At 43.6% G+C, this 26,396-nt stretch overlaps 1 protein-coding gene and 1 non-coding gene across 3 annotated transcripts in view; both read right to left on the minus strand.

Moving 5' to 3' along the window:
- The window catches only part of CRCP (CGRP receptor component), a 47,349-nt gene extending 21,906 nt beyond the window's left edge, over positions 1 to 25,443 (minus strand). The window contains exons 1-4 of one of the 2 annotated variants that reach the window (XM_075905097.1): positions 25,321 to 25,443; positions 21,991 to 22,027; positions 13,666 to 13,764; positions 12,381 to 12,475 (exon numbers count right to left, since the gene is read on the minus strand). In XM_075905097.1, coding sequence (XP_075761212.1) covers positions 12,381 to 12,475; positions 13,666 to 13,764; positions 21,991 to 22,027; positions 25,321 to 25,328 — 239 coding nt within the window. In that variant the 5' untranslated portion in view covers positions 25,329 to 25,443. Of the gene's footprint in view, positions 1 to 12,380; positions 12,476 to 13,665; positions 13,765 to 21,990; positions 22,051 to 25,320 lie in introns of those variants that run through there. The other variant, XM_075905096.1, reaches the window with a different exon arrangement.
- Positions 25,444 to 25,490: 47 nt separating this feature from the next.
- On the minus strand, positions 25,491 to 25,561 carry TRNAG-GCC (transfer RNA glycine (anticodon GCC)). Its single transcript has one exon. It is a non-coding gene; the product is annotated as a tRNA-Gly (tRNA).
- Positions 25,562 to 26,396: the final 835 nt, after the last annotated feature.

A 26,396-nucleotide genomic window follows, 5' to 3' on the forward strand; every position in this document is an offset into this window, starting at 1 on the left:
TACGACTGATTTTCAGGTCTAAAATTATTTGAATTTGTTGGTTTAAAGGCTAAAAAGATAATGGCTGAGTCCTAACTGTTATCCATCTGTTGTAGGAAAATTCATTCTCCCAAAATAAAAGTTATATAGGTAATACAAGTAAGAAAAAGTGAGAGAACAGTTCTATTTAAGATTGATACTTGCACTTTTAAATAAAGTGGCATTAACAACGACAGAAAAATATCAGATCCTTCTAGAGAAGATTAGACATGGAAAATATAATCCGAGTGATGCAGACTCCCTTCCAGTTGTTGCCTAACTTCAGGGAACATTATCATTTATATAAGATATAGGATCACCAATTCATCTGATCATAACTGAATAAAGTTCCTGTCCCAGAATCAGGCTACACAGAGTTTTGCAAAGAATCTTGGGGTGTAGGACAGGACATTCAGATTGGAAACAAAATAGTCTTACAGGCTTTTATTTCCATAAATGGAATGGTAAACAAATGGAAAAGCCATCAGAATTAAACAGAAATAATACCCTTCTTAGAGGTACATGTGGTATCATTTACTATGTTAATATAGGAAGTTTTATACTCACACCCTCCCTTGATGATCCCACGCTAAGTGCCAACTTCATGTGTGGCATAACAAAATTGTTGCTGTTGTTTCCCTCTGCTCCCGCCCCTCTGGTTGCAAAAGGCTCTACAGCTTCTGCATACATAATGCTAGGCAGTGCAAAAAGATGATCCAGCATCTGACAGAGAATCAGATGCTGCTGAGAGATCATTCTGAAGTTCTCGGTTCCTCAATTCAAATACGTTTTGTTTTTCTTCATTTAAATCATTGTTCTGAGGTGGGGCTGGGAATGAGGGGTTCAGTATGCAGGCTGCCCCAGGTACAGAGGACAACCTCAGACCTCTCTCACCGCAGCAGCTTGGGGCTAGGTAAGAAGCATCTGTCCATGGTGGCTGCACCTGCAGGGGCACAGCAGGGAGAGGAGTGCATGTCCCCTACTGGGGGACAGACACAGACACACACACACAAACAGATAAACTCTCTGAAATAGAGTAGAAAGCTGTCCCTTTCTCCACTTCTGCCCCCTGCTGGCCCAATGGGGCTATAGCTGCCATGGTCCTCATCTCCTGCCCCTCGCTGCCCTCCTGTGGTCATTCTGCAGTATAACTTCCTCCTATCAGACTCCCCCCTTTCCATTGTATGAAACAATCAAATTCTGGGATGTTATTACATGTGCCACAGGTTCTGCAGGGAGTGAAGTCCCCTCCCCGGGAGCTGGACTGGCAGGGGCTGCTAGGGAGGTTCTGCTGAAGGCTTTGCAGCTGGGATGGAGCCTTCCAGCTCCTAACTGAAGGGCTCCTTGGAAGAAGGAGTGGCTTCTGGGAACCGGCATGTGCTGGGACACAGCCTGTCGGCAGATTAAACTGCAGAGCCCACAGCAGGGGCAGGGAGGGGATCTGACTCCCCAGGCGGGCAGAGTTTAACCGATAAAATTAACTAACATGAAAGGAGACAAGGACAAGGAGTAATGGGCTTAAAGTGCAGCAAGGGAGGTTTAGATTAGACATTAGGAAAAAATTCCTAACTGTCAGGGTGGTCAAATATTGGAATCAATTGCCAAGGGAGGTGGTGGAATCTCCCTCTCTGGAGATATTTAAGAACAGGTTAGATAGACATCTGTCAGGGGTGGCGTAGACGGAGCTTGGTCCTGCCTTGAGGGCGGGGGGCTGGACTCGATGACCTCTCGAGGTCCCTTCCAGTCCTATGATTCTATGATTCTATAATCAACTTATTGGTTAACTGGTTAATCAGTAACTCTAGCAGCCATACTGCACATCAAATGTGGTGGTCCTAGCTCTTACCAGTTAGGAAGAGATCTTGAACAAACAAACTCATAGATGAACAGACAGATGCACATTTCTGAAAGAAGACTGAAAAATAAACTCACAAGGGTAATCAAGGGGACCGACAGAATTGCCAGGTCCTTGGCCCAGGAGAATGGGGGTGGGGGGCGCTCCATGCTCCTGGAAGGGGCAGGGCCTCAAGTGAAAGAGGTGGGGCTGGAGTTAGCCTTCCCCCTGCCAGCCTTCAGTATTGCCTGGGATTTTAGACTATGCTGTGTGGGGCTCCAGAGGCAATTTAAAGGACCTGGAGCTCCAGACACTGTCAATGATGCAGTAGCAGAAGTGGCAGCTAGGAGCCCTGGGCCCTTTTGAAATGCCAGGCCCCAGGGCAGTCATCCTCTGGGCTCCACCACACCATCAGTGGTCCTGAGGGCCACTAACCTCCAGCAAGTGGGTTTTGGAAAATGCCTCACTGAGCACAGCAGCAATAATGAGAAACTTGCATCAGATCAGATAGCTGGTCCCACAAGGCCACTCTGAGGAATAAGAAAAGGCTTGTGGCAGTTATTTTACTGGGATCACACCATATTAAATGCTTTGAACTATAAAGCTATTGCTAGAAATTAGGACACAATGACCAGTCACTAAGGCAATTCTCTTCCATGGCTACTCATCTTGTTGGTTTGCAAAGGGAGGGCCGAATAAAAAGAATTCGCTTGATAAGGCATAATTCTTCATGTAGCGTAGCTTGAATAGCCACTGAGCAAACAAAACCATCTAAAATTCTGCTTTGTAACAGCTCCCCCTTATGTTCAATCCATGCAATAACAAATGGAAAAGGCCACTTTCTTATTCTCACATAGCTCATGTTGCATACCTAGCTCTTCCTCTGCCATCAATACATCAATACAGTACTTCTTCCCTGGGGAGCCCAGCACATTCAATATCCTCTTGTCACAGTCTACTGCACATTCTTCCTTATCCTTTCTGACTTTCTCTTTTATCCCTCGAATACCCAGCTGAATGTTTGCTAAGTTTCTTCCCAATCTTTTCCACAATGTCCCTCTCCCAACCATCTGAGTCTCCTCTCTGAGGATATTTTCTAACATGTCCTGCTTTATCAGCTGCCTTCTGCTCACATTTGTTACTTTATTACTTCTATTAAATGTATTGTCTCTTTCTCAGCCGTGTGTGATGGGAAGCTTCCAATCTCTGTCATTGGCCAAGTCTTAGCTCCATAGCATTCTCAGTACAAGGACATGGTATCATCTTATCTTTAGTTTGATGAGGACACTTCTGTTTGACCAGAGATTGTTCATCCTTCCAAAATGTGGCATTTGCTTTTCCTCATCTTGTCTTTATCCCAGACACCTTTAAACATCATCACACTGTTTAGATAGCAGAACACTTTTAACCTGTTTAATTTATTATCGATCCACATACACCTTTGCATTCATTGCTCAGTTTCTTACTCTCATAATCTTGGTATTCTCTGCATTTATTTTCAATCACATTTGTATGGCTTCCTATTCTACCTCAGATAGAAGAGCAATCATTCTTATTTCACATCATATTTAGTAAAGCAATACCACCAGGAAAATCAAGATCATGTAATTCATTTCTGCACATACATTTTACACCATTCACAATGCCTATTGTTGTCTGTTTCATCACCCAATTTATTGCTAATGCAAAGAGGATTGGTGATAACTCACATTCTCATCTAACTCTAGTCTAAACATCAAACTATTCACCCAAGAATGTATGCAATCTTTCTGCACATTTACTTCCATCATATAAACTCCTTATTATGTTGACCAGTTTTTCTGATTCTCCAAAGCTTCTAGCAATATTCCATGTGACTATCAAGTGCTTTTTAAAGTTGATAAGATTTTTGATGATATACAGAAGAGTATCTGTTCACAACATAATCTATCTGGACGGAACACAATTTATTCTTCTCATATTATTTCATCCACAGCCATCTTCATTCTATTCATCATGACAGCATTCAATACTTTGCCCACAATTAACAGAAGTACAATATCTCTTCAGTTCACACAGAGAACGTCTATGCTGCAGTGCTACGTTGGGTCTTTTGAGTGTACCTGTTATTTCAAAATATAATGGGCTCGCTATTCCGACGTCCCTGTAAACCTTATTCCATGAGGAGTAAACGACACTTCGGAATAGTGATTAAATAAGCTATTTAAAAATTGACTAAATAAGCTACACAATTTGCATAGTTCAAATTGTGTCATTATTTCGAGCTCCTGGTGCAGTGTAGATGCACCCACACTGAGTACAGATCACCCTTTTTTGGCAATGGATCGAAATACAAGTGAAAGAACAGCTGCCGTAAGACTGACACACTCTTTTAAACTGTCCCTATTCTAAAGAGGCATATTAAAGGCACAAAACACAAACTATTGAGTCTCCAGTGAACCAGTAAATGAAGCTGAGATGTATAAGATTTTAAAAATACTTCTAGATAAAAAACTGCCAATCATTCATTCTTCAATCCTCTTCCTGGATTAGCATCCGAGGGAGAGTAAGGAACAGCTCAATTTTAGCAGAACAGTAACCAGTACATCTGACTGGGTATGAACAATCAGAAGTACCTTTTAAAAAAGTGACACTTGCTGGTTACACGTGGAAAGGTCTGTTATGGGGATTTCAGGAATACCTCTCTCAATCTCAGTGTCAGGCCATTATAGTAAAGACTTTCCTCACACACCAATACTTCAATGTCCAACCTGGAAGGGATTAGGAGAGCTTGTCTGAATGCTTGAAGATGAAATTGTTCTCCTAGATTATGTAATTTGCTCAGAAATCCTTAGAGTGCTTTAAGTATTGTGGCATGAATGTGGTTTATAGGATCTATGCAAAGTACTTCATTGTAGGATATAATTTCTGGGCAATTAATGCTAACTATAATTGAAATGAATGAAAGCTGCACAAACAAAAATGACACTATTGATGTGAAAGTCGAGTGGCTTCTCAGGATTAGTAAAATGTCAACAATAAGAGTAATACTGGGTGTTCAGCCAAATGTTGCTAATACACTGGGCACATGGTACCTGGGGCTGAATGGATTTTCTTTCTGTCAAATTTACTGTTTCCAAAGGAGTAAGCATTTCCCTTGTAGCGCTATATATGACAGATAAGAGGTTACTCACCTTGTGCAGTAACGGAGGTTCTTCGAGATGGTTGTCCCTAAGGCTACATCTAGACTGCATCCCTCTGTTGACAGAGGGATGCAAATCAAGCACATCGAAATTGCTAACGGATCTGTCGAAAAATGGTTTATTTTCGACAGATCCGTATCTAGACTGCCGTTTTTTCTGAAAAAGCTGTTTCAAAAAAAAGCATTGGCCATGTTTATGCTAATGAAGCATGAAATATTTAAATCCCTGCTTCATTAGCAATTTCAATGTGCCTAATCTACAGCTCTCTGTCGACAGAGAGGTATAGTCCAGACACACCCAATGGGTGCTCCACTTTAGGTGTCTTGGGCGCCGCTGCACGCCTGATCAGGGATTTTTGGTAGCCGTGCTCTGCAATATATCGCATATGCGAGGCAGACGGCACACACGGTGCCTCCACCATGCGTGCGCGGCAACCTTCCGTTCCTTCTCTGCCTTTGAAGGAGAATGCAGTCCACCGAAGCAGAGGGGAGGGAGGGACGGTGGTGGAGCACCCACAGAGACAACCATCTCGAAGAACCTCTATTACTGCACAAGATGAGTAACCTTCTCTTCTTCTTCATGGAGTGTCTCTATGGCTGTTCCACCTTAGGTGACTATGAGCCGTACCCGTGAAGGAGGTGGGTGCTTCGGTTAGGTGGTATTTTGCATTGTATGGATGACAGTGTGGCCAAAATGGCCCTAGAGGGGCAACTGTCCAGGGCATAGTGCCTTACGAATGTGTGGGCAGAGGAACACGTGGCCGCCCTACAAATATCTATGCGGGAAATGTCCCGCACGTAGGCCGTGATAGTGGAGGTAGCTCTAGGTGAATGGCCTTCATGTGGAACGGGGTGACTGTCCGCTAGAAGCGTAAGCTAAACTAATACATTCCACTATTCACCGAGATATTCTCTGAGTGGAGATGGGCATGCCAAGCGATCTCTTTGTAATGGAAATGAACAGTCTGTTTGTTTTGTGAAATTGCTTAGTTCTGTCCAAGCAGAAGGACATCACATGTCTCGCATCAAGTGTGTGCAATACCGTCTACCTAGCACTTGTGTGAGGTTTTGGGAAAAACACAGGTAAGATTATAGGCTCATTACAGTGAAAGTGTGAGGAAACCTTTGGGAGAAATTTTGGGCGAGGATGCAACAGTACTTTGTCTTTATAAAATATAGTGAACGGTGGGGTCTGACATGACAGCGCCAATTTCACTGACTCTCCCGGCCAATGAAGCATGTTGCCAGAGGTTCAAATGGTTTCATAGTGAGGACTCATAAGACCAGGTTCAGATCCCGTGCCGGAGCAGCGGGACCATGAGACGGGTAAATAGTCTGTATGCCTCTCAGAAATCGTTTGGTAGTAGGGTGAGCAAAAACTGATTTGTTGTCGATAGGCTCATGAAGTGCTGCTATGGCGGCGAGATGAACCTTAAGAGAACTGAGCTCTAGTCCAGAGGCTTTCAGCTCTAGCATATATTGCAGGATGACACTGAGAGGAGCTGTGGTTGCTAACAAGTACCACTACATGTGAGGAACTGTAGTGGGGCTGCCCGCTGACACAGAGGAGGAGGAGGAACCCCTCCAGCCACCATGTTGGGCAGAGGCTGACCCCTCCCAGCCACCGACCAGAAGCTAGGGGGCGGGCCCAGAACTATAAAACCCCAGCTGGTGGACTCAGTGAGGGCTGAGCCTGCAGAGGGACCAGAGGTGTGCTCAGGGCTCCCGGCCTGGAAGGCTGGGACTGAGGCCTGGCCAGGGCCTCCTACCTTCCTGGGGCCAGCGGCCGACTACCTACTCCCACCATGGGAGGCTGAGGCCTGGCCCAGCCACCTTCACAGACCTTGCAGAGGACCAGCCTGATCCCATGCCCCAATCCTTGCCCTGGAACTGGGAGAAGCGGCTGCTACTGTCAAGACCGGAGGCTTGGCCCGGGACTCTGACACAGCCTGACCCTGAGGCCTGGCCCTGACACTGCCTGCACCAGGAGACCGGCTGAGCACTGGAGACCTGGAAGCCACAGAGAATTGGACTGGACCGCCGGGACCCAGTAGGATGAACCTGCCCTAGACCCTGTGAGCACCCAGCTAGAAAGTCAGGTACCGGCTGAGGGGGAGACAGGAAGTGGCCCAGGAGTTAGTGGGGGCTGTTAAAGGCCCCAGGCCGGCACGTTTTGGGCTGGAGCCCCTGCTGAGCCCATAGCAGCCTGCACTTCTACTCCTAGGGCTCTGGGCCAGGGCACAGTGGAGTGGGTGGGCCTGCGCGTCCCCCGCCACCCACCTACTGGGTGGCAGTCTCCCTCCTCCTTGCCACCACCGCAGGCAATTGGCCTGCACCCCTCCTGAACAAGGAGCCCCTGAACCTGTGTTTGTTTGCGGCCACGCCCTGAACCAGGGCCTGGCCTCCCTGTTGAACTGAAGGGGGTTTGTTTGTTGTCATGCCCTGCACTAGGGCCTGATCCCTCTGTGAACTGACTGTGTTGTCCCACCCTGACTGAGGGCCAGGGCCTCCAAATTGACTGTGTTTGTTATTGCCACACCCTGAACCAGGGGCCTGGCCTGTATATAAACTGATGGTATTTGCTTGCTGTCACGCCCTGAACCAGGGGCCCGGACTGGATAGAAACTAACTGTGTTGGTTTGCTGCCACGCCCTGCCTGTAAAATTGACTCTGAATTGCCCGTTGCCATGCCCTGAACCTGGGCTTGGCGTATCTCCAAACAGGGGCTTTGTGGACTCGTGGCCCACCCTGAACCAGGGCTGGGCCTGGATAGATACAGCAGCTTGGTTGCGTGCTGCCCGCCTGAAGGAAGGTCAGGCATGGACTTGTGATGTGGGGGCTTGGCTTAAAGGGACCGTGCAATGGGGCAGAGTGGCCACCCACTGACATGGAGGAGGAGGAACATCTCCGGGAAGTCAAGCTGACTACAGGAACCTGTGCCATTTGTAAAGGTAGGATTTTCTGGTTGATATTCTGTGACTGTTGAGTAAGATTGGTTGAACTTGTGTCGAACATGTTAGCTCTAACAAGGTGAGCCACTGAGGAACCAAGCGTGAAGATGGAGTGACTGGAGGTTGGGATGATGCAGGGTGCCCTTCTCCTGTGTTAGGAAGTGAGGGAGAAATGGAAGATGCCATGATTGTTTCGTAGACATTTGAGTAAGGTAGGTGTACCACATCTGTCTCGACCAGTCCAAGGCGATAAGAATCACCGTAGGTAATTCCAGTCTTATTTTGTTAACCACCCATCCCCCGCGGTGCATGAGGGGGATGGGTGGGTAGGCATATAAGAGTGTTGTGTTCCATCATATTGCAAACATGTCCCCCCCAGGGGGAGTGCCTGCCAATGCCCACACGTGAACAGTAACGTGGACACTTCTTGTTGGCATTAGTTGCAATCACGTCCAGGTCAGGAAACCCCCAGCATGTGAAGAGGTGATCATAGAATCATAGGACTGGAAGGGATCTCGAGAGGTCATCGAGTCCAGCCCCCCACCCTCAAGGCAGGATCAAGCTCCGTCTACACCATCCCTGACAGATGTCTATCTAACCTGGTCTTAAATATCTCCAGAGAGGGAGATTCCACCACCTCCCTTGGCAATTGATTCCAATATTTGACCACCCTGACAGTTAGGAATTTTTTCCTAATGTCTAATCTAAACATCCCCTGCTGCACTTTAAGCCCATTACTCCTTGTCCTGTCCTCAGTAACCAAGAGGAACAAATTTTCTCCTTCCTCCTTGTGACACCCTTTTAGATATTTGAAAACCACTATCATGTCCCCCCTTAATCTTCTTTTTTCCAAACTAAACAAGCCCAGTTCATGAAGCCTGGCTTCATAGGTCATGTTCTCTAAACCTTTAATCATTCTTGTCGCTCTTCTCTGTACCCTTTCCAATTTCTCCATCTTTCTTGAAATGTGGCGCCCAGAACTGGACACAGTACTCCAGCTGAGGCCTAACTAGTGCAGAGTAGAGCGGCAGAATGACTTCACGAGTTTTGCTTACAACACACCTGTTGATACAACCTAGAATCATATTTGCTTTTTTTTGCAACAGCATCACACTGTTGACTCATATTCAACTTGTGGTCCACTATTACCCCTAGATCCCTTTCCGCCATGCTCCTTCCTAGACAGTCGCTTCCCATCTTGTAGGTATGGAACTGACTGTTCCTTCCTAAGTGGAGCACTTTGCATTTCTCTTTATTAAACCTCATCCTGTTTACCTCTGACCATTTCTCTAACTTGCTAAGGTCATTTTGAATTATGTCCCTATCCTCCAAAGAAGTCGCAACCCCACCCAGTTTGGTATCATCTGCAAACTTAATAAGCGTACTCTCTATCCCAATATCTACATCATTGATGAAGATATTGAACAGTACGGGTCCCAAAACAGACCCTTGAGGAACTCCACTTGTTATCCCTTTCCAGTAGGATTTAGCACCGTTAACAACAACTCTCTGACTACGGTTATCCAGCCAATTATGCACCCACCTTATCGTGGCCCTATCTAAGTTATATTTGCCTAGTTTATCAATAAGAATATCATGCGAGACCGTATCAAATGCCTTACTAAAGTCTAGGTATATGACATCCACCGCTTCTCCCTTATCCACAAGGCTCATTATCCTATCAAAGAAAGCTATCAGATTAGTTTGGCATGACTTGTTCTTCACAAACCCATGCTGGCTATTCCCTATCACTTTATTACCTTCCAAGTGTTTTTCCATCTTTCCTTTTTCAAGCTTTTATAATATCAATGGATCCAGTTCCCATTCGTGCTCGGATTTGAAGTTTCTGCTGAGTCTGTTGGCCATTAGATTGTCTCTGCCCGGGAGGTATGAGGCCTGTCATACACTATGCACCATGTCCAGAGGTGGACAGCTTCTCTGCATAACAGGAAAGATCCTTGCCTGTTTATGTAAAAAGTTGTTGCCTGATTGTCCGTGAAAATCTGAACTGTACAATTTTTATTTGATGTAGGAAGTGTTGACACGTGTAGAATACTGCCCTGAGCTCCAGAACGTTTATGTGGAAGCTGGATTCTGGTCCGACCATTGACCTTGGGTAGTGAGGCAGCCCTCCTTAGGTGGGGGGCTCATCTAGGCATGCGCGGCACACCAGAGAGCACGGCTATCAACTATCTCTGACTAGGCGCGCAGCCGCGCCCAAGACACCTAAGGTGGAGCACCCCCAGGGATGCTCCTTGAAGAAATTTTTTTAACGTGTGTCCTCTTTTTGGACAGGACTAAGTCAGATTTCTCCCTAGAGCAAGATTTCTTTATGAAATCTCCAGAGAAGAAAAAAGTAGTCAGAGTGTCCACGTGGAGTACACTGTTCCCTTGTGGTGTAAATCAAGAGTTAAGAAAACAAATGAGCCTTTGTGAAAAGCTGCGTTTGAAAAAGGAAAGATGGAAAAAGATAATTTAAAGCTATGCAAAAGGGGGAAATGTACTCACTCCTCCCAATTCTCATGAGTCTGAAAATGTATGACAGACTTCACTCCCAGTCTGCTGCAAGGTGGAAAAAGGCACTAGGAATACCCATTCAGGCGGAAGGAATATCCATTCACACATGTTTTGGAAGCTTGTTGTAGGTATGAGGGAAGCCAGTCAAACTTCTAGGGCACGGGGCTGGACTTGATGACCTTCTGAGGTCTCTTCCAGCTCTATGGTTCTATGATTCTACTCTGAATTGCCCAGAAGAGACAGGCTGCTGTCTGTTTGTTGATTCAAGTGAACACACATTTCCTGGAAATCACAGAAGACTTACTTGTAGTGTTCAAGGAACACAGGGGCAGGATGATCTTAATTTGCTCAACATGAATAAATTAGAGGGTATGCTCCTGGGAAATACTGAACACCTGCAACTCAGAGACTCAGGCAATAATTAGTTTCTTCAACAGATTACAAATTGCCCATACATCTTCACTGGGACTTCATTATCTGTCACACTGCCTATTCTTTGCTGAGGAGCCATCCACTATTTTAGGAATGGATTAATTTTTCTGAGGCTAGTAATGTGCAAGGTGACAATACACTGAGGTGTCTCTTAGTGCCCCTCTTTTTTATGAAAATCAATCCACTTCAAATAGTTTCTATCTCAGCAAACATTTTTAAGACTTCTTTCCATTTTGACTATGAGAACTCATGTTGAACACTAAGGGAAATACAGGCAAACAGAAAATGTTGGCAAACATCCACTTAAAGCAAATGTATATGTGTGTAGGTTTTCATCTGACAAGAAAAGTATAGTTTGGACAAAGAAATTAAAATTTGCCCTTCTTTTTCTGTGAAATTGATTAGAAAAATAAACCAATTTCTTTATTAATGACCTGGATGAGGGATGGATTGCACCCTCAGCAAGTTTGTGGATGACACTAAGCAAGGGGGAGAGGTAGATACGCTTGAGGGCAGAGATAGGGTCCAGAGTGACTTAGACAAATTGGAGGATTGGGCCACAAGAAATCTGATGAGGTTCAACAAGGACAAGTGCAGAATCCTGCCCTTGGGACGGAAGAATCCCAAGCATAGTTACAAGCTGGGGACCAACCAGTTAAGTAGTAGTTCTGCAGAAAAGGACCTGTGGGTTACAGTGGATGAGAAGCTGGATATGAGTCACCAGTGTGCCCTTGTAGCCAAGAAGGCTAATGGCATATTAGGTTGCATTACGAGGAGCACTGCCAGCAGATCCAAAGATGTCATTATTCCCCTTTATTCGGCTTTGGTGAGGCCAAATCTGGAGTATTGTATCCAGTTCTGGGCCCCCCATTACAAAAAGGATGTGGACACATTGGAGAGGGTCCAGCGGAGGGCAACCAAAATGATTAGGGGGCTGGAGCATATGACTTGTGAGGAGAGGCTGAGGGATTTGGATCTGTTTAGTCTGCAGAAGCGAAGAGTGAGGGAGGATTTGATAGCAGCCTTCAATTTCCTGAAGGGTGGTTCCAAAGAGGATGGAGAGAGGCTGTTCTCAGTAGTGACAGATGGCAGAACAAGGAGCAATGGTCTCAAGTTGTGATGGGAGAAGTCCAGGTTGGATATTAGGAAAAACTATTTCACTAGGAGGGTGGTGAAGCACTGGAATGGGTTACCTAGGGAGGTAGTGGAGTCTCCATCCCTAGAGGTGTTTAAGTCCCGGCTTGACAAAGCCCTGGCCGGGTTGATTTAGTTGGGATTGGTCCTGCCTAGATCAGGGGGCTGGACGTGATGACCTTCTGAAGTCTCTTCCAGCTCTATGGTTCTATGATTCAAAGCAGACAAATAATTACATTCTGTTTAAGAAGAGCTGATTTTGAATATTCTCATGCACTCACAAACACAGACTCAAAAGGAGATCTTTACTTACTTGGTTAGTTTATGGCCTTTTGTTGCTATGAGGAAATCTCTTACAACCTCAGGACTTTGGAATCTGCACGGTGTTTTGGATATGTATTTTAATGTCTGCACAAGGTTGGAAAAAAGCATAGGTTACTCCACTTTATGTTATGAAAAATCTCTTCACACCTTTTGAGAGAAGTCTGAATGGGAAACTAAGTTCTTTAACTTCTTTCAGAAGACGGAATGTGCTGTCATATTTGGCATAGTTATTTGGATCTGCCTTGATTCTCAGAGACCATGTTCATTTCTAATGATAGTGTAAGCAACAGGCAGTACATAAAACAGTCATTATGTGTTGGCAATTATTCCAGCATTTTACAAGGAAACCCCGCTGAAGTTGATTCTTAGAGAAATATAGAAACTCCTATGTTCTTCTAACCCAACTATGAAAGTTCCCTCTGTTGCATTGGAAAGATCACTTAACCTTCCTGTAACTTCACCTATAACATGGGGATATCTACCCATATTTGCAAAGTGCACTGAGGTATATGGGATGAAAGGTTCTTTTTCAGTGCTAAGCATTTAAACACATACAATTAAAAGAATATTCACCTGTAACAAATTTTCATTATCAATTTGAATGAAATGATCATAACTGGCAAATCAAATTGACCAAAATATTTCTCACAGCATTAGATATTTAGAATGTTTTTAAAAGCTATAATATGTATAATTCTAACAATACAGAGAGTCTCAAAAGCTTGTTTAAAAAGGCCAGTTGTTGTTAATGTTGGACTGAATAACTATCTTATTCATCCTTGGGACAATGTAAACTTATTTTCTGCCAAGTGTCCAAGAATTCAGTGAGTGTGGAACTAATTACTAGGTCATAAATAGCTAATGTAAGCTCCACAAAGCTGAAACAAAGGCTTCTAGTATTCAGATGTTTTAAGAGTCTTTTAATCAGCGTATTTGGCAGTATTTTCTCAAAGAGCTCACAAGTTATTTATGCAGATTACAATTAAAAACAAACTTTACAAAGATACTAAAATAATTCATTCAAATATTTTTAGTGAAAATTCACTTCTTTGTTCTCTTTATCTTTTTCACTAACATATGCTTTTAAAGGACATGTTAGATTTTATTTCTTTGATTAAATGAATGAGAATCCAAGATGACAGATAATACATCTTGCAACTTATCCAAGCCTGTCATCTGAATTAAATGCCAATATGCCTTTTTAAGATGAAGCAACCACATCTGTATGAAGTATTCAAGATGTGGGCATAACATGGTTTTATAACTATACTCACTTCATACATAATGGTGTTCAGATTTTGCTGGCCAGAGCTCTGTTTGTGTTTTCCACTATCTTTGCGCTGCTGCTTAAGTTCGGTTAATAGCTGGAACACCTAAAACAAAAAAAAGTCTTTTATTACTAAAATACTTTACAAGATTTTTTGAATTAGTTAAGCATTTTTTCTACTGCAGTTTTTTAAAAATATGTTATTAAAATATTACCAAATAAAAAAGATTATGTTGCCCTAATTGACTGGGTGATTAAAATGAAGCACATTTTAGTAACAGAAAAAAAATGTATACAAGAAATGAGACAGTAGCTCGTTCTAATTTAGGATTACTGGTCTTGAAGTATTATTTAGAGTCCTACCAAATTCAGGAACCATTTTGGTCAATTTCACTGTTATAGGATTTTAAAAATAATTGAATTTCATTATTTTAGATATTTACATCTGAAATTTCAGTCTATAGTTGTAGGAGTCTGGAGCCAAAAAGGAGTTGTAGGGTGGGTCACAGGATTATTATAAGAGGGGATGCACTACTGCTATCTTTACTTTCTTGCTGCCGCTGCCACAGCCTCTTCAAAAGTGGGCACCCAGCCAACAGCTGCTGTTCTCCAGCACACAAGTAAGGATGGGAATACTCCAACCCCCCTAAATTAACACTGCACCCCCTTCCCGGGCTACACTTTTAGGGTCAGGATCTGCAATCTGAGAAACAGTGGTCTCCCCTGTGAAGTCTGCACAGTCTAAGGTAAAAACGCACAAAACTTCAGATTTCTCAGGGAAGACCAGATTTCACAGTCTGTGACCCCATTTTTCAAGGCTGTGACATTGGTAGGGTTTTAATTATGTTGAACAAAAAGATGTAAAAATTGTTGGGCCAAACCCTGTTGATATTTTAATGGACTATCACTACTTCTTGAAGCCTTACCCAAAAGCCTCAAAAGAAAAAGTGGTCACCACAAGCGGCCTTGTAAAAATTACTGGTTCATAAAATTATGCAATGAAATACGATTATTACCAGTTCTAAAGCTAATTCTGCCATTACCACAAATGTTGCTATAATACACCCTCAAACAAATGGAGTCTTTCTGTACTGAATACAGTATAATTAAAAATAACAAAATTAAGCCTTGAAAGAGGACACTGATTCCACAAAACCTACATACAGATAAATATTCCCCACTGTATGAGGGAAAGTGAATGTACACTTTACTTATTCAAACTCTTTTGTAATATTTTCTCTTTCAGAAGGCGATCAGGAAGAAATTGTGCAAAATTCCCCCTTCCTTTATCTTAATCAGTACAGTCCTTACATGACTAGTATCCTAATCATACATGAGATATTTCCTATAATCTTCATAGCATCATAGGATTGTAAGGGTATGTCTAAAACTACATCCCTTTTTCGATAAAGGGATGTAAATTAAGACATATTGAAATTGCAAATGAAGCCGGGATTTGAATTTCCTGCGCTTCATTTGCATAATGGCATCCATGGTTTGTTTGTTTGTTTTTTTTTTGAAAAGCTGCTTTTCGGGGAGGGGGGAAACACCTCAATTAAAATGGGGATTTTTTGACAGAAATGCCCCCGTTTTGAAAGATCCTATAACCCCATTTTTTAGGTTACAGGCTCTTTCAAAATGGGGGCATTTCTGTCGAAAGATCCCCATCTTGACCATGGGGTTGTTTTTTTTCCCGAAAAGTGTTTTTAAAAAAAAAAAAAAAAAAAAAAAAACACACACCACACACCACCATGGATGCCATTATGCAAATGAAGCGTGGGAAATACAAATCCCGGCTTCATTTGCCATTTTTGATATGTCTAATTTACATTCCTTTATTGAAAAAGGGATGTAGTTTAGACATATCCTCAGGGATCTCAAGAGGTCATCAAATCCAGTCCCCTGAACTAATGGCAGGAACAAGCAGCATCTAGACCACCCTGACAGATGTTCATCTAATCTGCTCTTAAAAATCTTCAATTATGGAGGTTCCACAACATCCCTGATCAATTTATTCCAGTAGTTAACTACCCTGACAGTTAGGAAGTTGTTCCTAATGTTCAACCTAATTTTCCGATGCTGCAATTTAAGACTATTGCTTCTTGTCTTATCAGAGGTTAAGAACAATTTTTCTCCTTCCTCCTTGTAACAAACTTTTAGGTACTTGAAAATTGTTGTGCCCATCTCAGTTCTTTCTTTTCCAGACTAAACAAACCCAGTACTTTTAATCTGCCCTCAAAGCTCATGTTTTCTAGACTTTTAATCATTTTTGTTGCTCTTCTCTGGACTTTCTCCAAGTTGTCCACATCTTTCCTTAAATGTGGCGCCCAAAACTGGACACAATTCTCCAGCTACGGCCTAATCAACACAGAATAGGGAGAAAGAATTGCTTGTTGTTTTGCAGACGATGAAAAGGAGGCACAAAAGGAAATCTTTTTTAAATAATCAAGGACGGAACTCAAATCTCCTGATTCACAGTTCTGTGCTTTATTCTGACCATTTTTAGTGCCAAAATATTAGTTTGGCACTGACTGATTTAGACATCCTGGTCAAATTGCAGTACAAAGGAAAGAAGCACCAAATAACAGCCTAAGGAAAACAGGATCCAAGTTTTAGAAGAGTTTGTACACTGAAAACTGTTTAAAATATGTGCTTAAAATGCCTGCCACTGCAGACTGCAAACCTCTTTCTGAAAAGAATTAAAAAGCTCTATGTGCTGAGACAACTATGCTGAAAAAGGGAAATGGTGAATAAGCAGAATCTTCAGTAATTCAATTTTCCACTTCCTTTCACTTTCTCACTTAGCACATATGGGTGTATTTAGCAATAGTGGGGAGATATTGAGGCTAAGATTATGATGTTGCAGAATGAGGGACAGAAAGTGGCTTTAAAGTAAGTTTAGCACATATAATTAAGTGTCCAATCTGCAAAGCACCTCACTGCACCAGGCCATTGTTCTGGGGTGCCAGAAGACTTACACAATGCAAGAATTCTCCTTGCATATGAATGACGGGATTTGTATCCAATTTTACCATAACATCCTTGCATGATTGAAAAGATATACACAGAAGTAATGGAAAGAATTGATTAGGCAAGTGATAATCTCTTCAGTACTTCTTGCATTCTGTTCTACAGTTCTTAAAACGGACATTTAATACTACACCTATATCCTATGAAATAAAGCCATGGCTAGTTTCTATTTCTTAAACAAGAAAGTTCCTTTCAAATACTTCCTCAAAGCTCTTTTAATGACTGCCAGGTGGTATACTACACCCTAGTCAAACACTTCAATACTTATCACAAAATTATGACAAAATAGATGTGTAAACCCAAAAGGTCAGCAAGGAAATAATCTGAAAAAGTACAGTTTTTAAAGCCTTTAAAAATAAAATACTAAAATTCTAAAGCTACATGGTTGAATTTACAAATGTCACATTTCTATTTTACCATCACCAAAAAGGTACTTTCACTCAGAAGAGTGTAAAAAAGGAGGCTTGCAAACCCTGCTCTTCACTAGAAAAAAAAAAAGGTGGACGTTTCTTATATAACATGGTAAAACCTTAGAATCATAAAATCATAGAACCATAGAGCTGGAAGAGACCTCAGAAGGTCATCAAGTCCAGCACCCTGCTCTAGGCAGGACCAATCCCAACTAAATCAACCCAGCCAGGGCTTTGTCAAGCAGAGACTTAAAAATCTCTAGGGATGGAAACACCACTACTTTCCTAAGTAACCCATTCCAGTGCTTCACCACTCCCTAGTGAAATAGTTTTTCCTAATATCCAACCTGGACCTCTCCCACCACAACTTGAGACCATTGTTCCTTGTTCTGCCATCCATCACTACCGAGAACAGCCTTTCTCCATCCTCTTTGGAACCTCCCTTAAGGAAGATGAAGGCTGCTATCAAATCCCCCCTCACACTTTGCTTCTGCAGACTAAACAGACCCAACTTCCTCAGCCTCTCCTCATAGGTCATATGCTCCAGCCCCCTAATCATTTTGGTTGCCCTCCGCTGGACCCTCTCCAATGCGTCCACATCCTTTTTGTAATGGGGGGTCCAGAACTGGACACAATACTCCAGATGTGGCCTCACCAAAGCCAAATAAAGGGGAATAATCACATCTCTGGATTTGCTGGCAATTCTCCTCCTAATGCAACCTAATATGCCATTATTCTTCTTGGCCACAAGGGCACACTGTTGACTCACATCCAGCTTCTCATCCACTGTAAACCCCAGGTCCTTTTCTGCAGAACTACTACTTAGCTGGTTGGTCCCCAGCCTGTAACAATGCTTGGGATTCTTCCATCCCAAGTGCAGGACTCTGCACTTGTCCTTGTTGAACCTCATCAGATTTCTTGTGGCCCAATCCTCCAGTTTGTCTAAGTCACTCTGGACCTTAATTCTGCCCTCGAGTGTATCTACTTCTCCCCCCAGCTTAGTATCATCTGCAAACTTGCTGAGGGTGCAATCCATCCCCTCATTCAGGTCATTAATAAAGATATTGAACAAAAGCGGTCCTAGAACCGAACCTTGGGGCACTCCACTAGAAACCGACCACCATCCTGACATCAAGCCGTTGATCACTACCGGCCGGGCCCGACCTTCTAGCCAGCTTTCTATCCATCTTACCGTCCATTTATCCAATCCACATTCCCTTAACTTGCTGGCAAGAATATTGTGGGAGACCATATCAAAAGCCTTGCTAAAGTCAAGGTACATCATATCCGCTGACTTGCCCTTGTCTACAGAGCCAGTTACCTCATCATAAAAGCTAATCAGATTGGTCAGGCACGACTTGCCCTTTGTGAATCCATGCTGACTATTCTTGATCACTTTCCCCTCTTCCAAGTGCCTCAAAATGGATTCCTTAAGGATCCCTTCCATGATTTTTCCAGTGACCAAGGTAAGACTGACCGGCCTATAGTTCCCTGGATGGTCCTTCTTCCCTTTTTTGAAGATGGGCACTATATTTGCCTTTTTCCAATCATCCAGGATCTCTCCCGATCTCCATGACTTTTCAAAGATAATAGCCAAAGGCTCCTCAATGACATTTGCCAACTTCCTCAGTACCCTCGGATGCATTAAGTCCGGACTCATGGATTTGTGTACGTTTAGCTTTTCTAAATAGTTCCTAACCTGTTCTTTACCCACCAAGGGCTGTCCATCTTCATCCCATCTTGCGTAACTTAGCGAATTAGTCTGGGAGCTGACCTTGTCCGTGAAGACAGAGACAAAGAAAGCATGGAGTACTTCAGCTTTCCCCACATCATCTGTCACTAGGTTATCTCCTTCATCCTATAGGGGCCCCACACCCTCTCTGATCACCTTCTTCTTGCTAACATGCCTGTAGAAATCTTTCTTGTTATCCTTCACATCCTTTGCCAGTCACAATTCCAATTGCACTTTCATCTTCCTGATAACCCTCCGGCATTCTTAAGCTATACATGTATAGCTTTCCCTGGTCATTTGTCCAAGTTTCCTCTTTTTATAAGCTCCCTTTTTGTGCTTAAGTTCACCAAGGATTTCCCCTGTAAGCCAATCCGGTCTCCTACCATGTTTGCTTCTCTTGCTACACATTGGAATGGTTTCTTTCTGTGCCTTCAATAAGGCTTCTTTAAAATACTGCTAGCTCTCCTGGACTCCTTTCCCCTTTATGTTAGCATTCCAGGGGATTCTGCCCATCAGGTCTCTGAGGGACTCAAAGTCTGCTTTTCTGAAATCCAAGGTGTGTATTTTACTACTCTCTTTTCTCCCTTTGGTCAGGATCCTGAAATCTACCATGTCATGATCACTGCTTCCGAGGCTGTCACCCACCTCTACTTCCCCAATTAGTTCCTCCCTGTTTGTGAGCAGAAGGTCAAGCTGCGCACGTCCCCTGTTCGGATCCTTCAGCACTTGTACCAAGAAGTTATCCCCACAACATTCTCCAAAAACTTCCTGGATTGCCTGTGTACTGCTGTATTGGTCTCCCAACAGATGTCAGGGTGATTGAAGTCCCAAACCTCATTCTAGGAAAAATGCCTTTTCCGAAATAGTTATTTTGAAATAAGCATATGGAGACTCTGCACTCCTGCTATTTCAAAATAGCTCCTCACCAAGGCCATTCTAAGTTATTCCTCCTCAGTGCCTCCAGGGGCTCTAAATCAAAATAGCACATCTACATTAGGGAAGCCTAGTTTGGACTAATTTTGAGGCTTCCCTGCAGTGTAGATGTGCTATTTCGAAAAACTATTTCGGAATAACTATTCCGGAATAGCTTATTTTGAAATAAGTGTGCTGTATAGACATACCCTAATATATATCATGCCTACAGCTTCTTCCCATCCACTAGGTCACTAACTCAAAGACAGAAATCAAATCATGGCAGACCAACCTATTCTTGACAAATCCATGTTGGCTATTATTTATTACCTCATTATCCAGTAAGTGCTTACATAATTGATTCCAGCATCTTTTCACATATTGATATTATTGCTTTATATGGGTCCTCTTTCTAAAGATAAGTATTCTGTACCTGTCCAGATATGAGACCTCACCTGTTCGCCATGAGCTCGCAAAGATAATCACTAATGATTGCTTCATCTAGCTCCCTAATTCTAAGGTGAATTTCATCAGGCCCTGCTTACCTGAATACACCTAATTTACCTAATGTTCGCACACCTTTCCCCTGGCTAATATTAACTGTGTTAAATAGCTATTCACTATTAACGTTATTAGTGAAGAGTGAATAAAATAGGCATTTAACACCTCAGCTTTCTTAATGGCATCCATTCTTAACTCCCCTTCCCACTAAGTACTGGGTCTACACTTTCCTTCGTCTTTCTCTCACTCTTTACTTATAGAGCCTCTTTTTACAGCCATTTATGGCCTCTTCTACGAATTATGCATTTTGGCTCTTAGTCTTTGTGAGTTTGTCCTTCTATGCATGTGCTATTCTTCTGTACTCATACTTAGCAATTTGTCCATGTTTCTATTTTTTGTAGTATTCATTTTTGATTTATATGTATAATTCTCTTGGCTCTCTCTTAAAACTGGTTTTCCATTTAGGCCTTGTCTTCACTGACTGGGAGATCAATGCTGCAGAGAACCATCTCCCAGAGGTCAGTTTAGTGGCTCTAATAAAGGTACACTAAATGGACCATCGGTCACGCTCATGTCAACCCGAGTACTCCCCCAGGTCATGAAGAGTAAGGGAAGTCAATGAAAGAGTTTCTCCTGTCGACACCCTCAGTAGGGATGATGGGGTAAGTCGAACTAAGGTATGTTGACTTCAGGTATGCTATTCAAATAGCTGGAGTTGTGAACCTTACTTCTACTTTGCCCCCCTAGTGGAGACCTGGCCTTAGGCATCACTTTCTATGGATACAAAGTTGACAACTTAAAGATTTTGGGCCTGATGAGTAAAAAGTATAACTGCAAAGAAACCAGGGAAGTTTCCCAGATGAAAAACTGGTGTAAAAGAGTGGAGAATCAAACCCTAGATTACGAATACTACATGCAAAGTAAGGATATTCAGAAAATTAACATAAACATGTGAATGAAGAGAGAGATAATTAAAATGTTCTGAAGGACTATTTTCTCATGGATTTAAGAACACACACAATTCTAACATTTGGGGGTTTATTACTGATTTGGGATCCAAGCTAGGGATGTTAAATTTCGATTAATTCGCTAATAGAGTAGTTGATGGAATTTCTATTCGATTAGTCAGTAAGGGGGGTGCTTGCTATCCTGTTGAGCCTCTTGCTTTGAAATGTTATATTTCAAAGGGAAAAGTAGCGGGAATCCGCAGGTAGCTCTTGTACGTTTCAAATGGAGAGGAGCAGCAGTCCAACCGGAACGAGTGGGACTGTTTCGATCCCCACTTGTGCCATTTCCCCGATGCCTTCTACTTCTCCTGCCCCCCCACGTAGACGGTGCTCTCCCCGCCCCCTTGCTGCATCCCTCTGATAAAGGCAGCAAGTGTGGGGGGGAGCAACTAGTCGAGTTCCTACTTAACTACCCAATAAGCATTTGCTTATCAGGTAGTCAACTAGTTGCTTACATCCCTAATCCAACCCTGCTCATATTTGTCATGCAAACAGTGCCAATAATATCATTTCTAAGTCACCTTTTAAACCAGGATGAGAGCCCCCATTTTACCAAGCTAATTAAAAACAAAGAAATCCACATGTGAAAAAGCAAAAGTCACAAACAGGTCTCCCAGATTTCTTGGAGACATTTTTATCTGCTCTGGTCCATGTTTTCATTGACATCAAAAAGAATATATTTTGACTCGCTGTGATGATGTTAAGTTGTCAGTTTAAAATCATGGAGCAAATTAACTTACCTCAAGGTTACTCAGCAATGCAGCATTTGCATCTTTCCTGAAAAACAGAAAATTATGCATGTCTCAAAAGAAACGGTCACAAATCCATTCTCTCTTTTTTACTGATCGGGGGGGGGGGACGGGACGGGACGAGACGGACATTTTTCAGTAAATTCTGAGAATTTTTTAAATAAAATCTTCAAGATTTAATTCTGTTAAATCCTCTACAATTCCTAGCTATTGCTGCCTTTAGGAGTTACTTATTTTCACAAACTTCAAACATAGCTATTACAAATATTCTTACACAATTAATTAATTTGTGTAAGAATATTTGTATCATCAAGTGTTTAACTTGCACAACAGAATCATCTTAACTGGGACAGCCCCTGGACTGGCTTAACATCCTAAATAATCATAGTGAAAAATTCCCTGAAGGTGGACCCTTAACACAAGATTATTAAAAAAAAGCATACTGCACAGAACGCAAATGAAAGAATAATAGTCATTAAATTTCATCTTTATTGTGTTCTTTTAATGTTTATTTGAAAAGTTCCATATTAGCAGACTGAAGTTTAGAGTTTCCCATCACTCAACACCTGCCAAATGCTTCCCTATTAAGTGAAATGTATAATAATTCTATCCCCATCAACAAAAAAAATAATTGCCATTCACTATCGTTAAGCTAAACAAGTTTGCTCTGAGTTATGCAAATTTACTTAATTAGGACATTCTTAATTGGGAAAAAATACTATAATTATATTTTAAAATACATAAATAAATGTTATGTTTAAAAAATAGGCAAGAGCACTATACCTCACCAGAGCAACGCATTATGCTGAACAGACAGTAGTAACAACAACAAAAAGTTATCAAACAAAACAAAATAAGGACTTTTCCCATGGTGCCTGAGTTGCTTCATATAAAAAAGACACAATATAGTGTCAGACAGCCAACTTTTTAAATGGAACTCTCACATTCATCTCCTTCAAATAAGTTTAATGCCTTCTACAAACTTTCATGGGTTCTATTATTGTTTTTAAATTAAAGGGACCTTCTAAACTTAATTGAGAGAAACTTCCGCAAGTAAGTGCTCTCACTCACTCTCTCACACACACACACACCAGTTTTCATTCATATTTTACAAACCATATTGCTTTTGTTTATTTGGCAAATGCAGTTCTTTGGAATCTTTGCTTTCAGTCTCCACAGGAAACCCCTATGGTGTGGGGACATTCCTTGAGATAATGACATAGAAGAATCACAAATAAAATCATCCAATTAAAAAAATAAGATGATTATGTGCAGTAAACACAAGGTTTGCAGGATGTAGTTCTGTGAAGAATGAGATTTTTAAATTATGTTCAAGTCTACAGTTCAGGGGCTTCCAGGGCACAACAGCCCAAACTTTTCAGGTACCAATAGGTGGCAAACAAACTGCTCAGAGTTGGGATTTTTTTGCAAGCAGTTTATATTTTGCCAGGCTAGCTGGACTTTAAACTGAACAACATAATGAAACACAGTTGTGAGGAGTAAGGGAAGCCAACAGGAGCCTTTGCTCCCTTCAGACTCCCTTTGTGAAGACAGCACCAAGCTTGGCTTAAGGTATGCCAACTCCACATTATTTACATAGCTGGAGTTGTGTACCTTAAGACAACCTTCTGGGTCTAGTGAAGACCTGGCCTTAGTAATGCATTAGACTGCCTTAGAGAATTATTGATGGCCTTAATTGCAATCCTAAGTAGGGATGTAAAGTCCCATTTAGTTTGTTAATTAAACTTTATGTTTAACCATTAAATGAAGGCAACTCTGGCTGGGCTAAAGTGGCCCCTCTACCCCTGTGACTAAGCTGGAGCATCTCCTTTCCCCTGCTGCGGGTGCATGAGCCTGCTGTTCTGGCTGGGCTGGAGCAGCTCCCTCCTGTGGCAGGCCCCGGTGGGGGGCTGGAGAAGCACGCTGCGAGTTGGGGGGCTGCTCCAGCCCCCACTGGTTAACTGTAACCAGTAAACCTCACTAGTTAACCTTTCACAGCCCTAGTTCTACGTGAAATATTACTGAAAAGATTTTTCTTTATAGAATACTGTTTATTTTATTGTTGGGAGCCCTTCATTATAAAATAATTATTATTGGCACCTTATGATTGTAACATTGCAATACATTCTATTGCTAAACCAAAGCCGTGTGTCAACTTTTTGCAGAGGTGAAGAGTGCAAAGCTATAGCCCCAGTACTGGAGGTGCGGGACCAAAGCTGAAGCCAAGCAAGGGCCTCAGCCACAAGCAGGGGGTTTGTAATCTGAGCCCCGCTGCCCAGGGCTGAAGCCAGGCTTTGGCCCCAGGCCCCAAGCAAGTCTGAGCCAGTCTTGGTGACCCCATTAAAATGAGTTGTGATCCGCCGTGGGGTCCCAGCCGGCAGTTTGGGAACCACTGCTCTAGAGTTTCAGGACAATTTTATCTGAAGATTTTCCTCGACTAGGGCCTGCTTGAGGAGCAGGAGGGGAGTGTGGCGGGTGGGATGCTGCACTTGCACAGTGTCCTACCACAGTCAAGGCAGCTCAGCCCTGGGCAAGAGTCCACCCCCCAGAGCTCACCGCAGGGTCAGGACCCGCTACGCCCTGACCTTGACCGCAGTAGCTGCTGGCAAAGGGGTGAAGGGAACCGCTCACTCCCGCAGGCTGGGGGGCACCTGCCCCTCACCAGAGCACCCCTGCGGGGCTGGATCCCACCTGCCAGGCTGCACTCTCGATCAGCCCCACTGACAGAGAAACCCCCCTCGAAACGCCCCCCCCAGGGCCCGCTCCCAGCCGCCTCCCCCTCCACAGCCACATCCCACTGCGCCGCCAGGCACCCCGGGCCCCCCCCCAGCCCCGACCGGCCTGCCCCACAGCGGGGCTGCCCCACAGCCAGACACCCCCGGGGCCCCCTCCAGCCCCGACCGGCCTGCCCCACAGCGGGGCTGCCCCACAGCCGGACACCCCCGGGGCCCCCTCCAGCCCCAACCGGCCTGCCCCACAGCGGGGCTGCCCCACAGCCAGGCACCCTCGGGGCCCCCCTCCAGCCCCGACAACCGGCCTGCCCCACAGCGGGGCTGCCCCACAGCCAGACACCCCCGGGGCCCCCTCCAGCCCCGACAACCGGCCTGCCCCACAGCGGGGCTGCCCCACAGCCAGACACCCCCGGGGCCCCCTCCAGCCCCGACAACCGGCCTGCCCCACAGCGGGGCTGCTCCCCCCCCCCCTGCAGCCAAGCCCCGCACAGAGGCGCCCCTCCCCCCGGCTGTGCCCCATTTTGACCCCCCAGGCTCCTCTCAGCGCCCCCCCTCCCGGGAGCGGCCTGCACGCGCCGCGGTGCCTTACACTTCCATCCCGCCCTCAGCGCTCCCGGCCTAGCGCAGCCTCCGTCCTTCCCGCGCGGGGCCTCGCGCTCTGTGGGCGGGGCTTAGCCCAGGCCGGCCTGGAGTCCTTTACGGAGGGGGGGGGAGAGGGTGCGGCGTGGGGAAAAGAGAGAGAAAAAAAAAAAGCACAACTGCATTGGCCGGGAATCGAACCCGGGCCTCCCGCGTGGCAGGCGAGAATTCTACCACTGAACCACCAATGCTGATGATGAAGAAAAGATCTGCAACCAGCTACTTGTACTTTCCTAGCTATGTTCCTTTACCTAGATGATCCTCAGAGGTTTGTATTGTTTCTTTGCACAACAAAATTCTAATGCAAACTCCCCTTATACATCAAAATTAGGATTTTTTTTTTTTTTTTACTATTTAACGCTATTATAAATGCTGGAGGCAAGACATGTTTTGGGGGTCAATGCTGACAGTTTGTGACCCATGTAATAATCTCACAAACGCCTGAGAGTCACAACTGCTAGTTTGAGAGACTCTGATTTAGAAATTTCATTTAAGATTAAATGAATATCTAGTTTCTATTTGCTTTCTGAGCAAAAAGAGCCCAACCTATCAATGCCTTGCACACCTGCCCTGAAAATTCACTCACTTACTCAAAATATCCTTGGCCTCCTTTTATCCTGACAATAGTTGGGGGGAGGGGGGCGGACTATTCAATTTTCCTGTTATAAATTAATTAGTCACTGTGACAGAAAACTCAGGACATATAGAAGCCCTTCAAAAATGTCCTGGAATGTCATTAGTGCTAAATTCTGGGCTACCCTTTACCAGGATAATAATGGAGAAAAAAACATATCTCACTTGTCCATCAAATCAACCAATTATTAGCTATGTGCAAGCAGAATTTTGCAAGTTCTGCAACAGATACATAAAAACTATTCCCATTTCCCTCATCCCTTTCCCCAGTTCTGTATATTTCATCCTATTCTTTCTCCCCTTCATTCTCTTGCACCCCTTTGTGTATAATTCAATTCATATGGTCTTCTTTAATCTCAGAGAAAACTAGATTTACTCTGCTGAGTAGATACA

This window comes from Pelodiscus sinensis, chromosome 21 (assembly GCF_049634645.1).
Source record: "Pelodiscus sinensis isolate JC-2024 chromosome 21, ASM4963464v1, whole genome shotgun sequence".
In the NCBI taxonomy this organism is placed as follows: domain Eukaryota; kingdom Metazoa; phylum Chordata; order Testudines; family Trionychidae; genus Pelodiscus; species Pelodiscus sinensis.